We start from the raw sequence: 22,315 nt of genomic DNA on the forward strand, positions 1-22,315 counted from the left end.
CGTCGAAAATTCGGTCGGGTTAAAGTTATGTTACTTATATTTCAATGCAACTAGTTAAAATAACTGTTTGATTTATTTTACTTGCTTTTCTGTAGTTGTTACTACCATAGATGGTGGTGGTAACTTTACAGTTATATAAAGTGAATGTAGTGCCTATGTTGTTTTATGATTAGTAAATTTGAAATTGTCTGAGACTTACATAATTCCGAGTAGTGATTAAATAGTTCCTGTACAGCAAGATCCACGTTTGGCGCAAAAGGCCAGATTGTCTGTACATCGTCTTCTTGTGACTCTGCTGGTGCTTGGTATTTGCCAGAACCGATTTGAATCTCAGCTCCGAACTTATATCTGAAAATTGACTAATTAGGAGTTATCTGGAAAACAGATTTTAGTTTCTCGACGTATATCTTAGAATCTATGCAAGTATTCATTTTATAATAGTGCCTACATTTATATCTTGTGACAACGAATCTTGTTCGTCATCGAAATGTTGCTAATATAAAATATAATTATAGGCGTTTCTTGCTTTCTTTTATAAACTATGTTTTACAAGAATAAAACCGAGTATTTGTGTTCTCTCCATTAGCGGAATTCACAACAACATTTTATCTACATTGTAGAGCAAAGTTATCATGGCATAAACCGCCTTGCTGGCCGGACTTGAATTTGCACGTTGCGCCTATCCTCTTGTGCCCCACGGTCCTAGTATTAGTTTTTGATTTTGTTATTGTAGTGGCATTTGTAGGCATGTTTCATTCGATTAGAACTAAAACAAATACAGTTATATTTTCTAACATTATTTATTCAATCTTCCCTGTAAAAATTTCTTGAGTGGTAGGCCGCTAGAGGCTATCTTCCTTGTTCATAAAACTTTACAAGCCTCAGGCCTTAATTCATTAATTTATGTTTCATTCCTGTCTTACAAATCCATAAGTCAAAATGACAGATTAAGACAAATGATTAATAGATAATTTAACTTCAGGCTTGTAGCGCGTTTTTGCACACCACCATATTTATGTATACTCGTATAATAAGCTTATGTAGCTTACCTAATGGACTAGGCAATGCGGGTATTGTGGGGACATTCCAGCTGGCGGTGCCATTGCCATCCGGGTTCGCCTCGTGTTTGTATTCCAACATCGTCTTGGCCGTCCTGACGAGGTCCACGTCGTACTCTCCCGATGCTACCTCCATCACTGAAACAATAAGAGAGAATAAAAGAAAGGAGTCATTAATATTTTATATAGGTACGATGTTGCCAAATAAGTATGACGTGTGCGACTGATTCAAACATTCACGATTTACACTCATTATTAATCGCGTACACTTAAGTGTAAGCTTTTAAATTACCTCCGGCGTTTCGGAGACGACATTGTCTCCATGGCCTCGGAGAAAGACTGGTTAAAGTCGACATCAACATTTTTAATTTAATAATAATGACACGCGCATCGTGAACTACTGATCATTAATCTTTTTCAATTGAGATTAACAATAATAAATATTATCACAACGAAACAAATCTAGATTGCCAAACTTAGCCTTAGATAATTTGTTCCCTCCCCAGTACGAGTATATACATTGTGTGGAATATATTTATTTCACTACGAGTATAAAGCTTATTTGATTTGTTTTTGTGTGCTGTAACGCCTGTAACGTTACAACATTTAATGCCCGCATCCCTTTATCTAATAATGATCTTTACTTCTTCGGTTCATTGTCACTTGCACTAAATCGAAATAAAATGAACAGTATATCAGATAACCAGACTAAAGTTGGTTATTAATGTAATTTCCGATAGGTAATGTAGGTATCAGTTTAAAGAAGTCTACGTTTGATGTTCATTGTATCGGGCTAAAGATCTCTACATTCAATGTTTCTATGAGCAGTGTAGGATGCGCGTGACTGGCTAACTTAACTTGGAATATAGGAAACGAAGGTAAATAGCAACAGACTACATATAGTTAGGATACAATACACGGAACTATGACGCGATGCGCTTTAAGAGGCTTCCTTACTCTAAACAGCAGACTATAATATTAAATATTTTTCGCACCGCTCTTCTATTGTTATTTGAAAGAGAGTAATGAAAGCGGGTAACTGGAGACGTCATGGCTGTCATTTTCTGTACAAAACAGTCTGCCGATTTTTGCGGGGGAGGGGACGTCAAATGACAAATGTATTGCTATTTCTACACGATTTCTACGTAACGTTCAAATAGCCATGTCAGTCCATACGAAAGTTTGCACAATTGTGCAAGTTTTCGGCAGAGGGGTAAGCTCTTAAAGGCGACTCCGGTTATTAAATGCTCTAAGATTGTGTTAGATAGGTAATATACTGTTCGAATGTATTAAACTAGATATTTAAAAACTAATATTATATACTTTCATATATTAGGTATACCTCGTAAAAATAATTATAATACTTAATTGATGCCCGAATCATTAAAATGATTGGTAAACAAATGTAGACTTTTTAAAATATCGATACGGTTCATGGCTAAAGTTTCTAGTGCTTACAGAAGTCAGCAGGGTTGTGATACGGTGGGCACCGCAGCCCCGCGCTCGCCAGCGCCGGCAGCAGCAACGCCCTTGGCCCTTTGTACAGCGTCCGGCCATCCACCAGACAGTATAGGGAGTCTATCTTCTCAAAGAGCAACGCTGAAGGTTGGTGGATGGTCGCAATTAGTGTCCTGCCTCCGCGGGCTAGGCTGCTCAGCAGTGAGATGAGTGACGCTGATGCCGATGAGTCCAAACCCCTGAAATTGTAAAGTTACTTTTTAATGGCAAATCAACAAATATATGTTCATGATATGTGGTAGCGTAGTGCCTAGTAAATTTATTCTAGGCAAATTATGTGTAATTTTATAACTGCATCATTTAACACAATTCTCTGCGATTACCTATATCATTAAAATTATTCAATACCCACAATAAAAGGCTAAATTTCTACAACTTAAATCGAGCTGTCCGAAAAACATTTTTGATGCAATAATACTTTCGGCAATTTTTTTGTGAACATGTCAATAGTTTGTAAAAGAAAAAGTTGACTTACGTAGTAGGCTCATCTAGAAATAGTAAAGATGGGTCAGAGAGGAGTTCTAAAGCGACGCCGAGCCGTCTTTTCTGGCCCCCAGAGAGGTCTCTGCAAAGGGTCTGAGCCGCTCCACTGAGGCCTAGTAATGAAAGAATTTCATATACCTGAAATACAAAAACACTTATTGTCGATAAAATTCGCAAGAATACTTACAGTAGGCTTTAAAAATATTCAATATGAATACAGTGTTCTATCAAAATAGTTCCGAGTGAGTTGGTATAGAATATTCGTTCCTAGAGAGTTGGTAGGTATAGAATGTTGGTCGAGCGCTTCGCTTTCGCTAATGCAGCTGTGAGTATAAACGCTTGTTAGGTTTAATGGCGTACAAACAGCAACACTCCTAACTGTACATCGGTGGACTTTATTACAAAGGGCATAAGGTCCACCGATGTACAGGGCAATGGTACGATATATGTAGGAGTTGCATGTTTGAGCTTTCCAGTTGCCTACTTTTGGCTTAAACATGTAAAGAGAAAGTTATAATTTCTGGTATAGGTTATCTAGAGTCTGAAGTCATTAAATCCAGTTATAGAAGTTTATGGCTCTACGCGGCTAGTGCAGCTGGTCCAAATATAAATAATACAACACAGTCTCACCCTAGCAATGCACGCACGAGAACTTTCCAAAGTTGCGAAACTTTCCACATGAGAATTTCTCGGTAACTTCTGAGAATGTTCTCGAGAACGAGAATTTATTTATTTATCGTAGTTTATACCATGAATATTCACGATAGTTTAGGTGTAGTATCCTTACCCCCAGAAAATTCCGACTTTTGGTCTACCGCTTCCGGTCAGAAAAATGTATGACGGCCCGGCCAAACGGTCAGACCTAGGTGGGGGGTGCTCGACCAAATGTCATAGAGGGACCCTGGCAGTTTTTGACGCGGCCATGTTTTTTTCAATATGGCCGACTTTTTTTTTAATTTTTTCAAGTTTGTCCTAGCGCGCTGAAATTTTGGTCACGGAATCTCGGGGTCCCCTAGATACCTATGAAATATTTTTTTTGGGAAAAATGCTACAATAGGGAATATTAGGCAAAGCTCTGCGTAGGTGGCACCTTTGTGGCACATACAGTAAACAAACCACATTGACACATGGCCTACCGCGAAACAAGAAAATCGAAATTTCGTTATCTAATCTCTCTATCACTCTTGCATATTCGAGCGATAAAGAGGCAGATAACTAAATTTCGATTTTCGCGTTTACCGGTAGGCCCTTGTTAACAAACCGCCTTGATGCATCAATGTCATATTTTATTGCATGTGAAAACTTCACGTCAAATAACAGTTTAAGGCACAGTATGTATAAGTTAGTCTATGAATTTACTGAGTCTGTAGTGCTGCACTCTGGCGGCAGAACATTGCAGTAATATCCCCTATTGCGGGAAAACTGGCCACTTCTATTTTGTATGGCAACTTTTAAACGGTGCGCGATAGGTGGAGGGTGCTCGACCAAATGTCATAGAGGGCCCCGAGACAAAACAGACTGCATTAAAAAAAATCTAAATGGCCGACTTTTTTTTATTTTTTTTCAAGTTGGTCCGAGCGCGCTGAGATTTGGCATGGCGGGAGATAGAGGCCTCTAGATTCCTATGACCAAAAAATTTTTTTGAAGAAATCCAAGATGGCGGAACAATAAATTTCCATGTTGCAGAATGTTCTGAGAACATTCTCGAGAACGTTTCCGCTTTTTGGGAATGTTCTGCAATTTGTACCTACATTACTTACCTACTAGTTATAAAGTAGGTATATTTCAATAGAAATCGCCTTATCGGTTACGCTAGTCACAATTTAGCAGGTTATTCGGTTCGTTTTGGATGAGGGTGACACAGGCCGGCCACATGCCAAATGAATAAGTAAGTAGAATCCATTAATTCTTAAAATGATCCCCTTACCAGAACCCTTTACTAGGGTAAGGGATATATATTTCCCACATATGGCACTTCAAACATGTGTTCTATTTTCGATGAGTAAGACTGGCATTCGATTGTCATTTTTGAAATGTCAGCCTGGGAAAGGGTTAATTGGTTACGTATTTGTTTCGGTTATAATAATAATAATAAATCATTTATTTCAAGTAAGTTACACTCATATCTTGGTTAGTAAAAAATATTCTAAAATAATGTATTAGTACAGTACTTAAAAACTACGAATTAATATTATATACATCTATATTTATAAACTATGAACTACATATTACATATTTTTCTTATCCGCTGAGTACGGCACATGTAGCCGACTGCAACGCAGCAAATAAGGGGAGTCCAGCCTGTCCCCTATCATCTTCATGATGATGTTGGGGCTGGCGCGAGTCCGGCGCACCAGAGATGCGGCCCTCTTGCGGATTGTGGCATAGAAGCAATCCACCCTGGCTTCGGCGAACATCCCTGATGCGCTACAGAAGCGCGGCAGCCCCATCATCACCCGGAACGCATTATTATACTGGACGCGGAGGGCTTCGTAGGCCCGCTTCGTATACGAGAGCCACAAACTGCACGAATACAGTGAGGTGCAGTAAGCTCTAAATAGAGTCACTTTCACCTCCCTGGTACAGCGCGCAAACTTGTGAGCAATCATATTCGCGCGGACCGACAGAGCCCTCCGTTCTCGCTCTATGTCTTTATCGTCTTTGAGGTCTGCCGTAACGATGTGGCCTAGATATTTAAATGTGTCCACCCTTTCGAGGACTGCCCCATTAAGTTTGATGGGTGTTACTTCGGCTGTTCTGCTACGGCCGACCTCAAAGACCATATATTTACTTTTCAATACATTGTATTTCAAGCCGTGAGTTTCAGCGTATGTCTCACAAACCTCCAGCAGCCTACGTATGCCACCAACCGATGCGCTTAGCAGAACCATATCGTCTGCATAACTAATATTATTAACGCAGACATCGTCGATATGACATCCGATATGCATTCCGCTAAGCGCATCCAGGAGCTCATTCATATATAGGTTAAATAGAGTTGGCGAGCTCAACCCCCCCTGTCTCACCCCACACTCCAACCTATACGGGTCTGAAAGCACGTCTGCCCATCTAACGCAGTTGACTTGGTTTCCATACCAGTACCTGAAGATGCTGACTAGTCCAGATGGAAGTTTAATGTCTTCGAGTTTCTTCCATAAAATCTTGTAGGAAACCAAGTCAAATGCCTTAGATAGGTCGAGGAAGCAGGCGTATACAGGGGAATTTCTATTTACGTAATACTTGATAGTGTGCTTAATACGTATACTAACTTTCTCCTTCCTCTCGAGCGGCGAGAAGTCGGCCAGCTTGAGTGCCGCGGCCAGGGCCATGGCTTCGTAGATCGTGAGGTAGGCGCGTAGGTCGTCATGCTGGCGGATGTACCGGGCGCCGCCGCGCCCGCCGGACTGTGAGGCGCACGCGCACACGCCGTTGACGGAGATCTCGCCTTTGGCGCCACGGGTGCTGCGGGGAGAGCAAGTTTGATGAAGTTTAAAAGCCAGTTGCATCTACCGTAAGGGACGGAGAGTGTGCTCATTGATTTTCAATATAAAATCAGCCCCGGAATCGGGAATTACCGGTACTCGCCTTACGCATTTAGTCCCGGGAGCACTAGTTGTAAGATGGACCGATCAAAGCCGAGTCCTGAGTAGCAGTGAACTATGAAATTTCCTACTGTACTCTTACTTAGTTTTTCTTTAGTCACGTTGCACCAAACACGTCGATGAACTACATAATTAGGTACCTACCGTAATTCAACAGCAAACAATGAGACTTCAAATTTAATATTTTCTTATAGCAAAGAAAATGGTTACAGGCACAAGGTTTGGTGCATTCGACCTACAAAATTTAATTGACCAGTTTAGCAGATCTCTTGCAATAATATTTGCTGGAGCTGTTATAAAGGATATGCTAATATTTTAGACTTTATTTATTTACAATGGACAATATTATATAGCGTGACTCTTGTTGGCCTAGTGGCCGCCAGGAAGTCTATTCTATTCATAAATACCTCACTTTACATCAGCTAAACTAACTCCGAATATTTGCCAATTTAATGTGGTTTACATTACTAAAACAAACGCGGATTTTCGTCATTAGTCAGGGATGATTCAACAAATAAAAAATATCCTATATCCATGTCAAGATTTTCCGAAACCTCTCCAGCCATTTTAGTACGATTGAGTAAGAACTAACATCCAAAAGCCGAAAATACTTTCAAACTTTCACATTAACGTTACTTATTAGCAAAATTTGGATTAGTTTTGATACTTACGTGTAACCAGCCAGTATATTGAGAAGGGTCGTCTTCCCAGCTCCCGACGGCCCCATGATGGCTGTGAGCTCGCCTGGCTTGAAACACCCGTCTACGCCATCTAAAATATTCCTAGGTTCTGTAATAGAGAAAAACCTATATTTAGAGAAAAAAGTTAGTTACAGATCAATAGGCATTTGAATTGAAAATACTAGTCGTATGAATAATTCACAATACACAATTAATGATTGACGTAGCCCATCTTTTAAACGAGTTCACGTTGACGTAGAAAACATTATTAAAAAACGTTTTTTATATACCTACCTATTTCATCGTAAATATTTGCGTAAATATTCTTTCGCTTTAATATGTAAAATAACCCAGGTTATTATTAGGCATTTAAAATTAGATTTTAGTTGTTAATTAGGTAGGTAGCTACTGAGTAGTACTGAGTCGGTTTGATTTAATTTGAAAAATATTTCATACATGACTAAAATAAAACAAATCATCAATATCATAATACATCGAAATGATCTCTATGAATAAATAAATCCACCGTAATCAATAAAACCACTATGTGAAATGGAGTGTGAGAGTTGTCACGTAACATCGAGAATGATGCCGGCTTTTTATGAGTTTATTGTCACTTCGCCGTTAAATACGATTATTTTGTAAGTAAGAAGTTTTTGTACTTTGTGGTAGTATTTTTTTTGGATCGCAGGTAGCCTACTAAGAACTAGCTTAAATAAGATAACAAATATTAAATATAAATATAACAACTTTCTGTTTAGCCCAATGGTTGATTGGTAGACAAAGCCTTAATGCGTTAAGTCCGCAATTTGTTTAAAATAAATAAAACTAAAATAAATAGCTACTATGCTTCTGCAGATTGTATGTTTTAAAGTTACAACTCATGTGATCACAGCTCAGTCAGCTGTAAATTTATCAAAATCATTACTTGATCTGCTCTACATTCATAATACGTATACGATACAATACCTGAGCTGATGCTGAACCCTGGCAGTACCTAGTGGAGCTCGGGTGTAATACAACATAAGCACACGCTGTTTTGGTCATCGGACTCGTCTCGATGAGCACTTAGGAGAGTAGTACCCAAGATAGAGCTGATGCTGAACCCTGGCTGTACCTAAAGGAACTCAGGTTTGTTGCAACATAAGCACACGCTGTTATGGTCATCTCTCGTCGCGTCAAACTGCTGTCAAGCAAATTTCATATCTTGCAGCAAATGGGCCGCTGCCGATCAAGACTCGAGTGACGATAACGGCGATGTGGCTACCACTTCTCGAGTTGACTACGGATTTCCCGTGTAATAATTTTCTTGTACTTTGAACAGTAATATATCCTGCTTATTAATCGAAAAATGAAATATGTACCTATACTTATGCGCCACGGCGACAATTATTCAAACTTCGATACGCGTGTGGAAATTTTGCAATTTGCGTTGCACATGTCCAGGATACTTGTGTTAATTTAAGAATAAAATAATTATCATTCAACGTTGTACTTTTATTTTGTAACTTTTTCCTTATACAGACTTTCTCGTCGCTCAGCGACAATATTTTTTCGAATTCCATAGATTCCTTTCCAACGTGCTCGATAGTCGTGCGAGGCACGAAATCTGTGAATTTTTTACTTGTTTTCCATTCACAAATTACACATATGTTTTTATAAAAATCAGTAACGTCAGCTGCTGCCAACTAACTTAATATGTATATTATTATTGCTTTTAATGGTTTTAATTATACATTTCACGTTATAAAAATGGGATAGATTGACATATCACACAAATAACGTCAACATGTGAATTGTCCATTAACTAAGTGTGTAGGTTGCTCTACTGCAACTTCGTAATCATGAAGAATTAGCGTCTTGAGATTAAGTTACCAAGTGATAAAAATGATTGATTCAAAGAGCAATGCTGATCCATTACCATGACGTCAAACAGGCGTGTTTAACATTTGGGATCCAGTCTAATGTCGCAGACAATATTCTTATCACAAACCACCCATCAATAGCTTGTGACTGACATTTCATTCATCACTGTTGACGTCAATCGTTGTTACCCAGAATACGAATTAAAAATGTTTACTGTCGCGGATTCATTATAGTAAATCATTGTATTTCAGACATCGTCCTACAGGATGACAGTATGAACGAATCAAAACTAAAATAAATATGCAAACGAAAGTACGAAATATTCACTTATCTAATAACTATTAAATTAAAATTCTTAAAAACCCCCTACGTTAAATGCCAAAGAAAACCATTTCATGCCAAAAATGCCATACATAATTTTGGAAAAGAACCGATACGATACCTACTCTTCAGATTTAGATTGATATCTATCAAACATAGCTAAGAACCACCGCAAGGAAACTCGCTTTCATGTAATAATAACGCATCGAAATCGGTTGGAGAACTACGACGCCACAGACAGACCCTCTTTTTGTGTCGGGGGTTAAAAACAAACTCAATGACTACAAAAACACGTAGATGTACTTTTTTAATGAATCTAGGTTGCTCATTGTGTCATTGTAAAACGAGTACTATCATTTTGAGTACCACGTCATTGTTGATCACCGGAAATACAGACGGTGCCGTGAACAATCAGGGTCATGGACTGCGAGGTCGTCGCTGATGATTGATAGCGAGACAACGGATTTGAATCCCATTACTTACGTATTCCGCGCCACGCGTCGCCCGCGCCGGCCACGCATGTTAATAAGATGCCAATGAATTATCTGCAAAACATGCCGTGTCTACTGTCAATTGTGTTTAATTACTCACCAGTCATGTTAATTGTTCACACGTTTCTTTCTAAACTGTAATTAATACGAAAAAATCTAGACATACCCAGGCATTTAAAGCTGTGAATGCTGTAATACAACCATATAGTTGTCTATCATCGCGGATGTTCGTAATGAAGGCTAAGAGTAATGAGTTAGCGGCCTCCGGTATCATGTCCCCATGATACCGGAGGCCATTTCTCCGCTTTTATTTAAAATTTTGAGCTTAAATTAAGTTAATTTCTCAAAGACACTAGTATCCTAATTAGTCCAATTTCGAATATAATCAATAATTATTATACATCTAATAATTGAACGAGTGTAACATCTAATAACAAAACGTGTGTCGTACACTTGCTTTAGAAAATCATACAGTAAAGTAAAGTAAAATAAAACTTTATTTGTGGAACACAGGTATAGGTAAGGCCTTATATATAAAATAATAAATAGAGCTCTGTGTTTTGCCTATTCGCGTACAAATATTAAAACTTAATAATAATGGTGACTCATTACGAGTATGTTAACAATAAATTATTACAGTTAAACAATAGCTATGCCTATTAGTAATATTACGGCAATAAATAGAGTAAAATATTATATTGTTTAACATCCAAATAAAATAATAAAATTTCAGACATCACACAATTACAAACAAAAATTCACAGATTTCGTGCCTCACACGACTATCGAGCACATTGGAAATGAATCTACGGAATTCGAAAAAATATTGTCGCTGAGCGACGAGAAAGTCTGGATAAGGAAAAAGTTACAAAATAAAACTACAACGTTGAATGATAATTATTTTATTCTTAGACTAACACAAGTATCCTGGACATAACGCATGTGAACAAACAAATTGCAAAATTTCCACACGCGTATCCAAGTTTGAATAATTGTCGCCGTGGCGCATAAGTATAGGTACATATTTCATTTTTCGATTAATAAGCAGGATATATTAATGTTCAAAGTACAAGAAAATTATTACACGGCAAATCCGTAGTCAACTCGAGAAGTGGTGATCGGCAGGGGCCCATTTGCTGCAAGATATGAAATTTTCTTGACAGCAGTTTGACGCGACGAGAGATGACAAATACAAATAAATACAAAATATATTTATTTTCCAAATTGACATGACATGAAACCTTAGTAATTAAATTAAAATTAACTATAGAATATGTACAACAGCTTCTTAGAACAAACAATAGCCCTCACACTAGGTCGAGCCTGTGTCGTGAGGACTGTGGGGCATTGAACATAAGATTTACCAAGAAGATGCGGAGGATACAGATCTGATACCTAAAAGTAAAATAATACTACTTACTTATATCAAAGATTATTAAACACAAAGAAGAAAGAAATTTGTACAGATATGCTCCGGGTGTGTGTGTGAGTGTGTGTGTGAGTGTGAGTGTGTGAGAGAGAGAGTGATCCTGTGTATGCGGTGCGTTATTGCAAGGGTTTTAGTATCTCTTCGGTGGCCTTGTAGGAAAGAGAGATTAACCATTTCTTAAGGGTGTACAGCAGTTCTTTGAGAGACAATGTTTGGACGTTGAAAGCTTTTAATATTTGGTTATAAATATATGGATGTAGAAACTGTGGATAGCGTCGTGAGAAAGATGTTTTTGTCAAAGTTTGTGGGACACGAAAAACCCTTTTGCGTTGTAATGCTGCGTATGTGGGGGAGTTAAGAGTGAGTTTGTGCATCAGCATGGCGACTCTGCAGACAAATAATTGACGAACTGAAAGTAATTGGGTTTCAGAGAAAAGTTTGTCTGTAGGATGTTGGTAGGGCTTTTTGTACATTACCTTGAGAACAGCTCTTTGTGCCCTTTCCAACCCGAGCATCGTGGTGGTACCAGCTCCGCCCCATACTGATATACAATACCCCAGTATAGACTGACATAAGGCAATGTAGACTTGACGCAGGATTCGGTTATCAGCGGAATTCCGAAGTAGGCGCATAACATAAATCAATTTTCTTACTCGCTGTGAAAGTGAACCTATGTGTTGCTTAAATGAGAAGTGCTGATCAACGTCAACGCCCAAATACCGAATGCAATTCGTTCGGCTGATCGAATTGCAGGGGTCATTCGATGATAGACCAGCAGCACACTTGACATGAAGGGCCGTGACTAGCCCTGGCTCAGAAGCTTTGGTTTTGTGAAAACAAATATATTTGGTTTTCTTTAGGTTCAGAGAGAGAAGATTATTGTCTAACCAGCGTTTCATATCGGACATACCCACTTCAGCTTTTTGCAGAGTATCGATCCAGGATTTCCCGTAGAAGATAGCCACTGTATCATCTGCATAGCATATGAGGTCGCACTGAGCAGGCGTGGCGGAGAAAATATCATTTATATAAAGGATAAACAGTGTTGGGCCTAGAACACTCCCTTGTGGTACGCCGAAAACATTTGGCGTTTCTTCGCTCAAGTACTCATCCACCCTCAATCTCTGATACCTGCCAGTAAGGTAACTCTCAAACCACTGAAGCGGAAGTCCCCTTATTCCATAATGCTCTAGCTTTCGCAGTAGTATGGGCACTGAGACGGTGTCGAATGCTTTTGTTAGATCAAGAAACACTCCCACTGACTTCAGGCCGCAGTCCAATGCAGAAGTGATTTTCCTGGTCAAGCTTCCGACTGCATCTTCCGTCGACTTACCGCGTCTGAAACCGTATTGGGAGTCTTCTAGTAGGCTGAAACGGTCCAAGTAGTCAACTAGGCGACTATTAACAATTTTCTCAAGCAATTTTGAAAATATAGGCAAAAGAGATATTGGTCTATAGTTTTCGGGTGCGTTTCTTTGGCCGCTCTTGTGGATAGGGATAACCACTGCTTTCTTCCACATGGAAGGAACTATTCCAGTTGTGAGACTTAGGTTGAATATATAAGTTAAAGGACTAGTTATAGCGGCTTTAATAGCTTTAAGGAGTGAAGGTTTTAGGTTATCAGGACCAGGGCTACTATCATTTCGCAGCACACTAATAAGTTTGGCCACTTCACGTTCGTCAGTAGGCCGCAAAAAGAAAGTGTGTGGGGATGAGGCAGCATTGCTGAGAGTCGATGGGAGAGAAAGCTCTGTCTTGTTCATTTTTGAGAGTAAATTACTGGCTAGACGTGTCCCCGTGTTGGCAAAGTGGTTATTGCAATAATTTATTGATTCTAAGGGCGTTGGCTTTATTTTTGTTAGTTCCGTGGCTTTTGACTTACTATCTGGGAATTCGGCAATGTTTTTAATTACTTTCCAGAGTCCTTTTGTATTACTTACGTTTTTTTCCAATTCTCTGCTATCATGAGCGTTTTTTAACCTATGTTGTAACTCTGTAAGAAAATTTCTATACCTCTTATACACCAATTTGCGCATGGGGTCATCAGGGTGGTTTCTAAGTTCCAAGTGTAATCGGTCACGATGTTTTTGACATCTAATAAGGCCGGGTGTTATCCACGGCTTCAAAGTATATGTCGATCTGCTCGCACGTTTTTTAACTGTGTGCTTTTGTACTACCGATTCAAAGACCTTGTGAAATTCTTCAGCTGCCACATCGGGGTTATTTTGTTGCGTTACCGCAGACCAGTCCTCTTCTTGGAGTTCTAAAACTATGGCACGGCAGTCTGTTTTAAAAATAAATCTGTTTTTATCTTTAGGCTTGTCGGTATGGAGAGACATTCCAAGTATCACAGCTTCGTGGTCAGTAATATTCGTTTTGCATACTAGGCCAATTAATTTGTGGGATTTTGATTTCACAAATATGTGATCTAGGCAAGAGTCCAGTCTAGTGGGTTCCGAGATTACTGGTCGAAAACCTGATTCAGCCATGAAGCACAGGTACTCATGACTATAACAGCGTTTGTCTATGTTGCACCAAACCTGAGTTCCAATAGGTACTACCAGGGTTCAGCATCAGCTATCTTGGGTAATCTCTACCATGTGCTCATCATGACGAATCGGGTGTCCAAAACAGCGTGTGCCTATGTTGCACCAAACCTGAGTTCCGCTAGGTACAACCAGGGTTCAGCATCAGCTCTATCTTGGGTACTACTCTCCTAGCTAGGTACAACCAGGGTTCAGCATCAGCTCTATCTTGGGTACTACTCTCCTAAGTGCTCATCAAGACGAGTCGGATGACCAAAACAGCGTGTGCCTATGTTGCAACAAACCCGAGTTCCTTTAGGTACAGCCAGGGTTCAGCATCAGCTCTATCTTGGGTACTACTCTCCTAAGTGCTCATCGAGACGAGTCCGATGACCAAAACAGCGTGTGTTTATGTTGTATTAAACCCGAGCTCCACTAGGTACTGCCAGGGTTCAGCATCAGCTATCTGCTAGCAGCCGCCAGCAACATGCTGAGGTGAGACCATTTCGTGGCACTTTTTCTTTTTTATGTTTCTCTGTATGTTTTTATTTTGTGTTTCTCCCTCTCCCTCTCCCTCTCCCTCTCCCTCTCCCTCTCCCTCTCCCTCTCCCTCTCCCTCTCCCTCTCCCTCTCCCTCTCCCTCTCCCTCTCCCTCTCCCTCTCCCTCTCCCTCTCCCTCTCCCTCTCCCTCTCCCTCTCCCTCTCCCTCTCCCTCTCCCTCTCCCTCTCCCTCTCCCTCTCCCTCTCCCTCTCCCTCTCCCTCTCCCTCTCCCTCTCCCTCTCCCTCTCCCTCTCCCTCTCCCTCTCCCTCTCCCTCTCCCTCTCCCTCTCCCTCTCCCTCTCCCTCTCCCTCTCCCTCTCCCTCTCCCTCTCCCTCTCCCTCTCCCTCTCCCTCTCCCTCTCCCTCTCCCTCTCCCTCTCCCTCTCCCTCTCCCTCTCCCTCTCCCTCTCCCTCTCCCTCTCCCTCTCCCTCTCCCTCTCCCTCTCCCTCTCCCTCTCCCTCTCCCTCTCCCTCTCCCTCTCCCTCTCCCTCTCCCTCTCCCTCTCCCTCTCCCTCTCCCTCTCCCTCTCCCTCTCCCTCTCCCTCTCCCTCTCCCTCTCCCTCTCCCTCTCCCTCTCCCTCTCCCTCTCCCTCTCCCTCTCCCTCTCCCTCTCCCTCTCCCTCTCCCTCTCCCTCTCCCTCTCCCTCTCCCTCTCCCTCTCCCTCTCCCTCTCCCTCTCCCTCTCCCTCTCCCTCTCCCTCTCCCTCTCCCTCTCCCTCTCCCTCTCCCTCTCCCTCTCCCTCTCCCTCTCCCTCTCCCTCTCCCTCTCCCTCTCCCTCTCCCTCTCCCTCTCCCTCTCCCTCTCCCTCTCCCTCTCCCTCTCCCTCTCCCTCTCCCTCTCCCTCTCCCTCTCCCTCTCCCTCTCCCTCTCCCTCTCCCTCTCCCTCTCCCTCTCCCTCTCCCTCTCCCTCTCCCTCTCCCTCTCCCTCTCCCTCTCCCTCTCCCTCTCCCTCTCCCTCTCCCTCTCCCTCTCCCTCTCCCTCTGCCTCTGCCTCTGCCTCTCCCTCTGCCTCTGCCTCTGCCTCTCCCTCTGCCTCTGCCTCTGCCTCTGCCTCTGCCTCTGCCTCTCCCTCTCCCTCTCCCTCTCCCTCTGCCTCTGCCTCTCCCTCTGCCTCTGCCTCTGCCTCTGCCTCTGCCTCTGCCTCTGCCTCTGCCTCTGCCTCTGCCTCTGCCTCTGCCTCTGCCTCTGCCTCTGCCTCTGCCTCTGCCTCTGCCTCTGCCTCTGCCTCTGCCTCTGCCTCTGCCTCTGCCTCTGCCTCTGCCTCTGCCTCTGCCTCTGCCTCTGCCTCTGCCTCTGCCTCTGCCTCTGCCTCTGCCTCTATCTCTATTTCTATTTCCACCACCACAAGAATGCATAGATTGTCGAATAGTGCGTTATCTACGCCCGTCTCAAACAGAATAGATAGAGTTAGACTAAGAAAAATCTGCAGCGATTTTGAAAGCCCACGCAGTGCAAGTGTTATTCTGCCGTCATAATCCCGATAATTCACAACAAACACCGATAACGAACTCTGCGAAACATGAAGTCATAAATGTCCTGTGAAAAATGTCGTTCTGACTTTTTGACTATTTTAAGGTTAGGCTACAGGGCAAACCCTTAACCCGATCGTCTTTGTTTTAGGCTCAAATTGTAGCTGACTAAATTGCCCAGAGCCGTTTTTCTCAAATTTTTGATATCATTCTTCGTTTCCAAATTATCGAGCACCAAAATCAAAAATTCGGAAAAAATTGAATTTTATTTTCACTATTTCGACCATAACTTTTTTTGTTTTTGACTTTTTCGAATAATTATTTTTGCACCTTACAGCTCTCGTGATTATGCGTCTTTTGAGCCTATTATTTAATATCATATCTTCACTACTTTCCGAGATATAAGGGGATCGCACTTTTTCGTGAAATCGGACCGTATACTGGAGCGAACGAAAAGACATTTCCAATGTCAAAACTAAAAACTTAAACTATTATATAAAATGGACAAGTTATAATTGTTTCAGGTGTCTGCATGAAAATCACTTACGGAGTAATAGAATTTGTTAATTATGTATGTTTTTAGTTGTATTTTAAGCTGGTCAGGTTTCAGGTACTTTATACATATAGTTTGGGATTTTATTGAAAATTTTTGGAGCCATACCTAGTATACTCTTACCCAAGAAAGCTGTGTTGTGTAGATTATTGCAGATGTTGTTAAGATATTGTACACGTAGGGAAAGCTTGCGTTGTTGAGATATCAATTTGAATCGGTGTGGGTGGATTGTTTTTTATAAAATTTGCTAGTTCATATATGTATAGTGCTGGAAACGTTAAGATTTTTAACGATCTAAAGAATGAAACACAGCTTTCCCTCCTATTTATTCCACAAATAGCCCGTACGAATTTTTTTTGGGCTTTGAAAACAGCGTCTCTATTGACTGAGTTCCCCCAAAAAATAACACCATATCGTAATATAGAGGCTATAAGGCCATGATATGTAGTTATTAGTGCATTATTATCAACAACTTTTGCAAGGTTTTGTAATGCAAATGCTGATTTGTTTTTTTTTTTTACATATATATTCTATACGGTTTTTCCATGTGAGTTGATCATCAATCATAAGCCCTAAAAATTTTGTTACAGCTACTCTCTCTATTGTATTATTATCATATTTAATATTCATATTAAGAACCGTTTTTATTGGTGCATGATATTTAATATAGTACATAGAAGGAGCGCTAAGATTTAACAAAAAATGTAGTGCGTACGTTTTTGGCGTTTCACCTCTTCCGTAATTGTAAGGATGCGAAAATTATTCATCCACTTGGCAGATGCTTTTAAAGGGAAATACATAGTTAGATGGAATACTAACACATCCAAAAACGGACATAATTGCAGGCAGTATAGTTTTCAACACCGATTTATATCCTTGGTTGGCTAATTTTGAATTAATTGTTTCGGGATAAATAATGCATTAGGTGTAAATATTGAACACGTTTCACCGGAACATGAGGTCAACGTAATTATTGGTTTGTGTATTTTGAGACAAACAGCTAATAATAAACATTGTATTTTTGTAATAGATCTAAGTACACAGAAAGAATAGTTTTGCACTTTGTTGCATCATTCTTTATTCATAAATTTAAGCCATCCAGCGGGGCAATGCGGCCAGCCGCCAGCCTTCTGGACACCCTACCGAGCGACTACGACTTAGGTCAATTTTTTTATTTATTAGTTTTTAATTTAAGTGTTTTTATTATGTTTTTAAAATGTTAAATTACTAAATAAACTCAGTAAATACTATAAAAAAAAAACAAATTTCATTAAATTTCTACAGCTTTGTAAATTAATGCAATGCACTGAGAAATTCAACACAAAATACGAATAATTAGTTCTTCTCTAGACTACTACGTCTTTTTTTTTTTTATTTTAGTGTTGGCCGGACACCACCGTTATGAATCGGTAGTCGTCTAAGTAAATCGATATGAATTTTTCATTTTTCTTTTAATAAAAATAAGGAAAAGGTGGATAATTAACTGTAAATATGGATATATTTATCGTCACTTAACAGACAACAAATTTGACACAGAAATAACATAAATAAACTTTAAAATAGATCCCCAGTTAGTTTCAATTTTGACAATGGGTGCGAGCTTGCGGGAAAACCATATAATTCTAGCTTTATTTAAATCTCAAATAAAAATTCATTATACGTCACAATTCGATACCTCAGTCTACGTGCCATCCAATCGTAATCGCTTGCTGTGACAATCGATTTGCGTTAGTTACATCTCTATATACGTCAGTCATAATGTGTCAAATACCGCAAATAATGTTATTTACACTATAGTAGAGTTTTGATTACATTTTATACAGTTTATGAAACCATTTTTTTCTATTTGTTTTGATAATTATTATTTCAAATACATAAAATACAACGAATAATAAAACACAACGCATCACATGTGTCAACATCCCAGTTGACGCCTCGATTATTATTTATACTTGATTGCCGTATGACCCTGCCCTATTTAACCACGATAGGTATATGCGTATTTTTATTATCATGGGTCATGACAAACTTTAGCGAAATATGGTTGCGACATAAGTTCATTGTTTAATATTGGTGGTGACCTTGCCTTCAAAGCTAGTGGTCTGGGCATGGCAGTGATCCCATATTATACTCGTAGCTTAATGTATACACAGCTTTGTACGACAAGCGAATCATCTGCATATCTCTGAGGGGCTACCGCTAAAACCAAAATTCGCAAATTGCGGGGATCTTTCTCTTTTACTCCAATGAAGGCGTAATTGGAGTGACAGAGAAAAATGCCCGCAATTTGCGAACTTCGATTTTCGCGGTTATAGTCCTGAAAAGAACTTGAATAATTGTGTAACAGTCGGATAATATCTAAAATGTATTTTTAAAATATTGCTATTAATTAGAAACAATGTTCTTATATGACAAAGCATTTAAATTTGATTAACTGACGACCGGTCAAAACTGAATATTTAGCAGCGAACAATTACTTACGCACCCATGACTCGTACCCGTTTAACAAAGACTTATTGAAAACTTATTGACTTATTGAAGTGTAAGATACATCAATATTCAAGTATAAAATGTATACCTACACTGGTTTATTTCCATAGGCCAATATGTTATGCACTAGTTCTGATTTATAGACGGATTACTGACACTTAGATGGACTAGTTCTGACCGTTCATTCATAGTAAACTAGGTAATAACGGTTTTTTGTCTTCAGTAGTTGGTGGGTAGCCATTGTAGCCAACGTACCAATCGTTAATGTTCCGTAGCGTATCGTAATCATCTCTCTCTATCACTCTTCCACACCAGTGTGACGGTGACAGTTTTGTTTCGTTCGCTACGGTGTGTTAACGATTGCACGTTGGCTACGCACCCAGTTCATCACATTAGTTCTCTATCTATAACAGTTAATTTTTATTATTATTAGCCATTATTACCGTCATCATCATTCAACATTAGTCACGGCAGCTAATTACTGAGCTAAAATACCATTTGGTGTATTACAGTGGATTTTTATTCGCGTTTGCGTTAGTTTAGCCTTAGTTATTTAGAGGTTTGAAAACTAAATACGAGTACATACAAGGTGACGCATATTAAGTATGTAGGGGAGAAATACCGTTTGTGGTCACTATACCCTTTGTGGCCATACTACCATATATGGCCACAAAGGGTATAGTGACCACACGCTTTTTAGATCATAATTTGGTTGCCAAAAAATATGAATGCAAATTCGAATTCTTATTAAACAACTTTGATAGAAAAAAAAGCACGAACATGTATCCTGGGCCTAAAAACGCACCATTAAAAATTTGTAGCTTTTATTGCACTAAAGCTATTAACATAAAAATTGCTTCTAAATATGAGTACATAGTTTCTTTGATCAAACACGCCGATTACTTTTTGCTACGAATAAATGAATTCTATTCTTTCTCTTCTATTTTATTCTACATTTTTCAGTAGCTTGTGCCATGCTTATGTATAGCCACGTCAAATTAAGCCGAATTTGGGCAAGCTGCGGAAATAATTCGTGTAGTTTTGAAAATTGGTACAGGCATACCTTGTGGTGTCCAGATAAACATACTAAAAGTCCTCGAGGGTAGGGGGTGTGCTGGGGGTGTAGAGGGGGGTTGAAGGTACCTTTTTTCATATTTTTGCTCATATCTCGAATATCTGTACGAATAGCATTATAATTACTTCGGACAAAAGTTTTAACATAAAATTTACTACAAATTTGGTTATGTTTATTTTTACTCTGCGATCAATACTTTAGGAGCTACAGGCTGTTAAAGTTAAATGAGAGATAAAAAATAGACGGTTTAAGAAAACGTTGTAGTTTCATAATTCATCAGTTCCAGTTCATCATAAATAAAATATTTAGTTTAGAATAAGCAAGCTAAACAACCTGCTGATAAAATATAAAAAAAAACCGGCCAAGAGCATTTCGGGCCATGCTCAGTGTAGGGTGCCTTAGTTACCCGTCCGTCAAAATAGACTATTTGCAAAAACTCAAAGACTGCTAGACCAATTAGGTTCGCTATATTTTTCCCTGAAAGTATTTACTAAGTTTTATTTTCACGATTTTTTCATGATTTTTGGACCCATGGTTCAAATGTTAGGGGAACCAAAGTGGAAAACACAACTTTTATTGTTTCAGATCGATTGTTTCCGAAAATATTAAGTTGATCAAAAAATGGTTCTCGAAGACCCTTATTCGTTTTAAAAGACCTATCCAACGACACCCCACACTATAGGATAAAAGCGAAAAAAAAATTTCATCCCCACTTTAATGTAGGAAAAACGAATAAGGGTCTTTAAGAACCATTTTTTGATCAACTTAATATTTTCGGAAATAATCGATCTGAAAGAAAAAAAGTTGTGTTTTACCCTTTAATTCCCCTAATTTTTGAACCATGGGTCCAAAACATATGAAAAATATCGTGAAAATATAGCTTAGTAAAGACTTTCAAGGAAAAATATAGCGAACCTAATCGGTACAGCTGTTTTTGAGTTTTGGCAAATAGTCTATTTTGACAGACGGGTAACTACGGAACCCTACACTGAGCATGGTCCGACATGCTCATGGCCTATTTTTTTATATTTTATCAGCAGGTCGCTTAGCTTGCTTACTCTAAGCTAATTTTTTTATTTATGATGAACAATTACAAAAAAATGACATTTTCTTAAACCGACTATTTTTTATCACTTACTTAACTTTAACAGCCTGTAGCTCCTAAAGTATTGATCGCAGACTAAAAATAAAAATAACCAAATTTGTAGTAAATTTTATGTTAAAACTTTTATGCGAAGAAATTATAGTGCTATTCGTACAGATCTTCGAGATATGAGCAAAAATATGAAAAAAGGTACCTTCAACCCCCCTCTACACACCCAGCACACCCCCTACCCCCGAGGACTTTTAGTATGTTTATCTGGACACCACAAGGTATACCTGTACCAATTTTCAAAACTACACGAATTATTTCCGCAGATTTATCTAATTTGCTTAGGCTAGAACGCATGCGGGACCCACAGTAGAATACGTATGTATTTTATGCATGCGACATTGTGTTTTAGCGAAGCGCTGCTTGCCAATCATTGCATCAAACTTCGTTTATCGATTGGTTAACAGTTACCTATTTATTAGCTAAAATGTCAGGTCGCTTGCTTCAATGAACAGTAAAAAAATGAATTCAGTGCATATTTTACATTTAAAACATTCTTTCGCCAGAGGCGAGCATTAAACACGTAATCAAGCGACCCGGTAGGTAGTGATGCTGTTGCTAAGTTCTAAAATACTCATTGAAATTTGACAAACGATGTGTCATTCGAAACGTCTTAGGGTCGGTTGCACCAAACTGTTCGTATCGTTAAAGAGTTCGCTAAATTTTTATGTATGGAAAGTTTTATAGTAAAGCGCCGGGGGGCGCCGGCTGACGTTGATCAGTCTGTCAAATGTGGTTGGTGCAACTGGCCCTTAATCGTCCGCTGGTTATAGGCTATATGACGTCACAAAAAAATGAACACGGCGCCCTCTAGAGGTCATAAAGTCACGATCCAAAATAATAAAAATAAGTAATGATGACGTGTTGTATATCATTTGAAAGAGCTCAATTAGCAGATTTCAAATATATACATATTGTTAGCTTTTGCACCCGGCTTTGCTTGCATGCACCCGATAAAACATTAATTCATCGGGTAGATAATTCGAACTACGAATCCACAAGTGCTCTGGATTCTATACGCGACCCGCGTGTTACGCTTATGCGACTACGGCGATACAA

At 39.5% G+C, this 22,315-nt stretch overlaps 1 protein-coding gene across 2 annotated transcripts in view; it reads right to left on the reverse strand.

The window, feature by feature from the left end:
• Positions 1–22,315, reverse strand: part of LOC134797216 (ATP-binding cassette sub-family G member 1) — a 45,247-nt gene that overhangs the window by 4,129 nt on the left and 18,803 nt on the right. For both annotated transcript variants that reach the window (XM_063769445.1, XM_063769453.1), the window contains exons 3-8: positions 7,333–7,450; positions 6,329–6,521; positions 3,052–3,197; positions 2,517–2,755; positions 1,050–1,196; positions 200–348 (exon numbers count right to left, since the gene is read on the reverse strand). In XM_063769445.1, coding sequence (XP_063625515.1) covers positions 200–348; positions 1,050–1,196; positions 2,517–2,755; positions 3,052–3,197; positions 6,329–6,521; positions 7,333–7,450 — 992 coding nt within the window. The remainder of the gene's footprint in view (positions 1–199; positions 349–1,049; positions 1,197–2,516; positions 2,756–3,051; positions 3,198–6,328; positions 6,522–7,332; positions 7,451–22,315) is intronic.

This window comes from Cydia splendana, chromosome 1, assembly GCF_910591565.1.
Source record: "Cydia splendana chromosome 1, ilCydSple1.2, whole genome shotgun sequence".
Lineage (NCBI taxonomy): Eukaryota > Metazoa > Arthropoda > Insecta > Lepidoptera > Tortricidae > Cydia > Cydia splendana.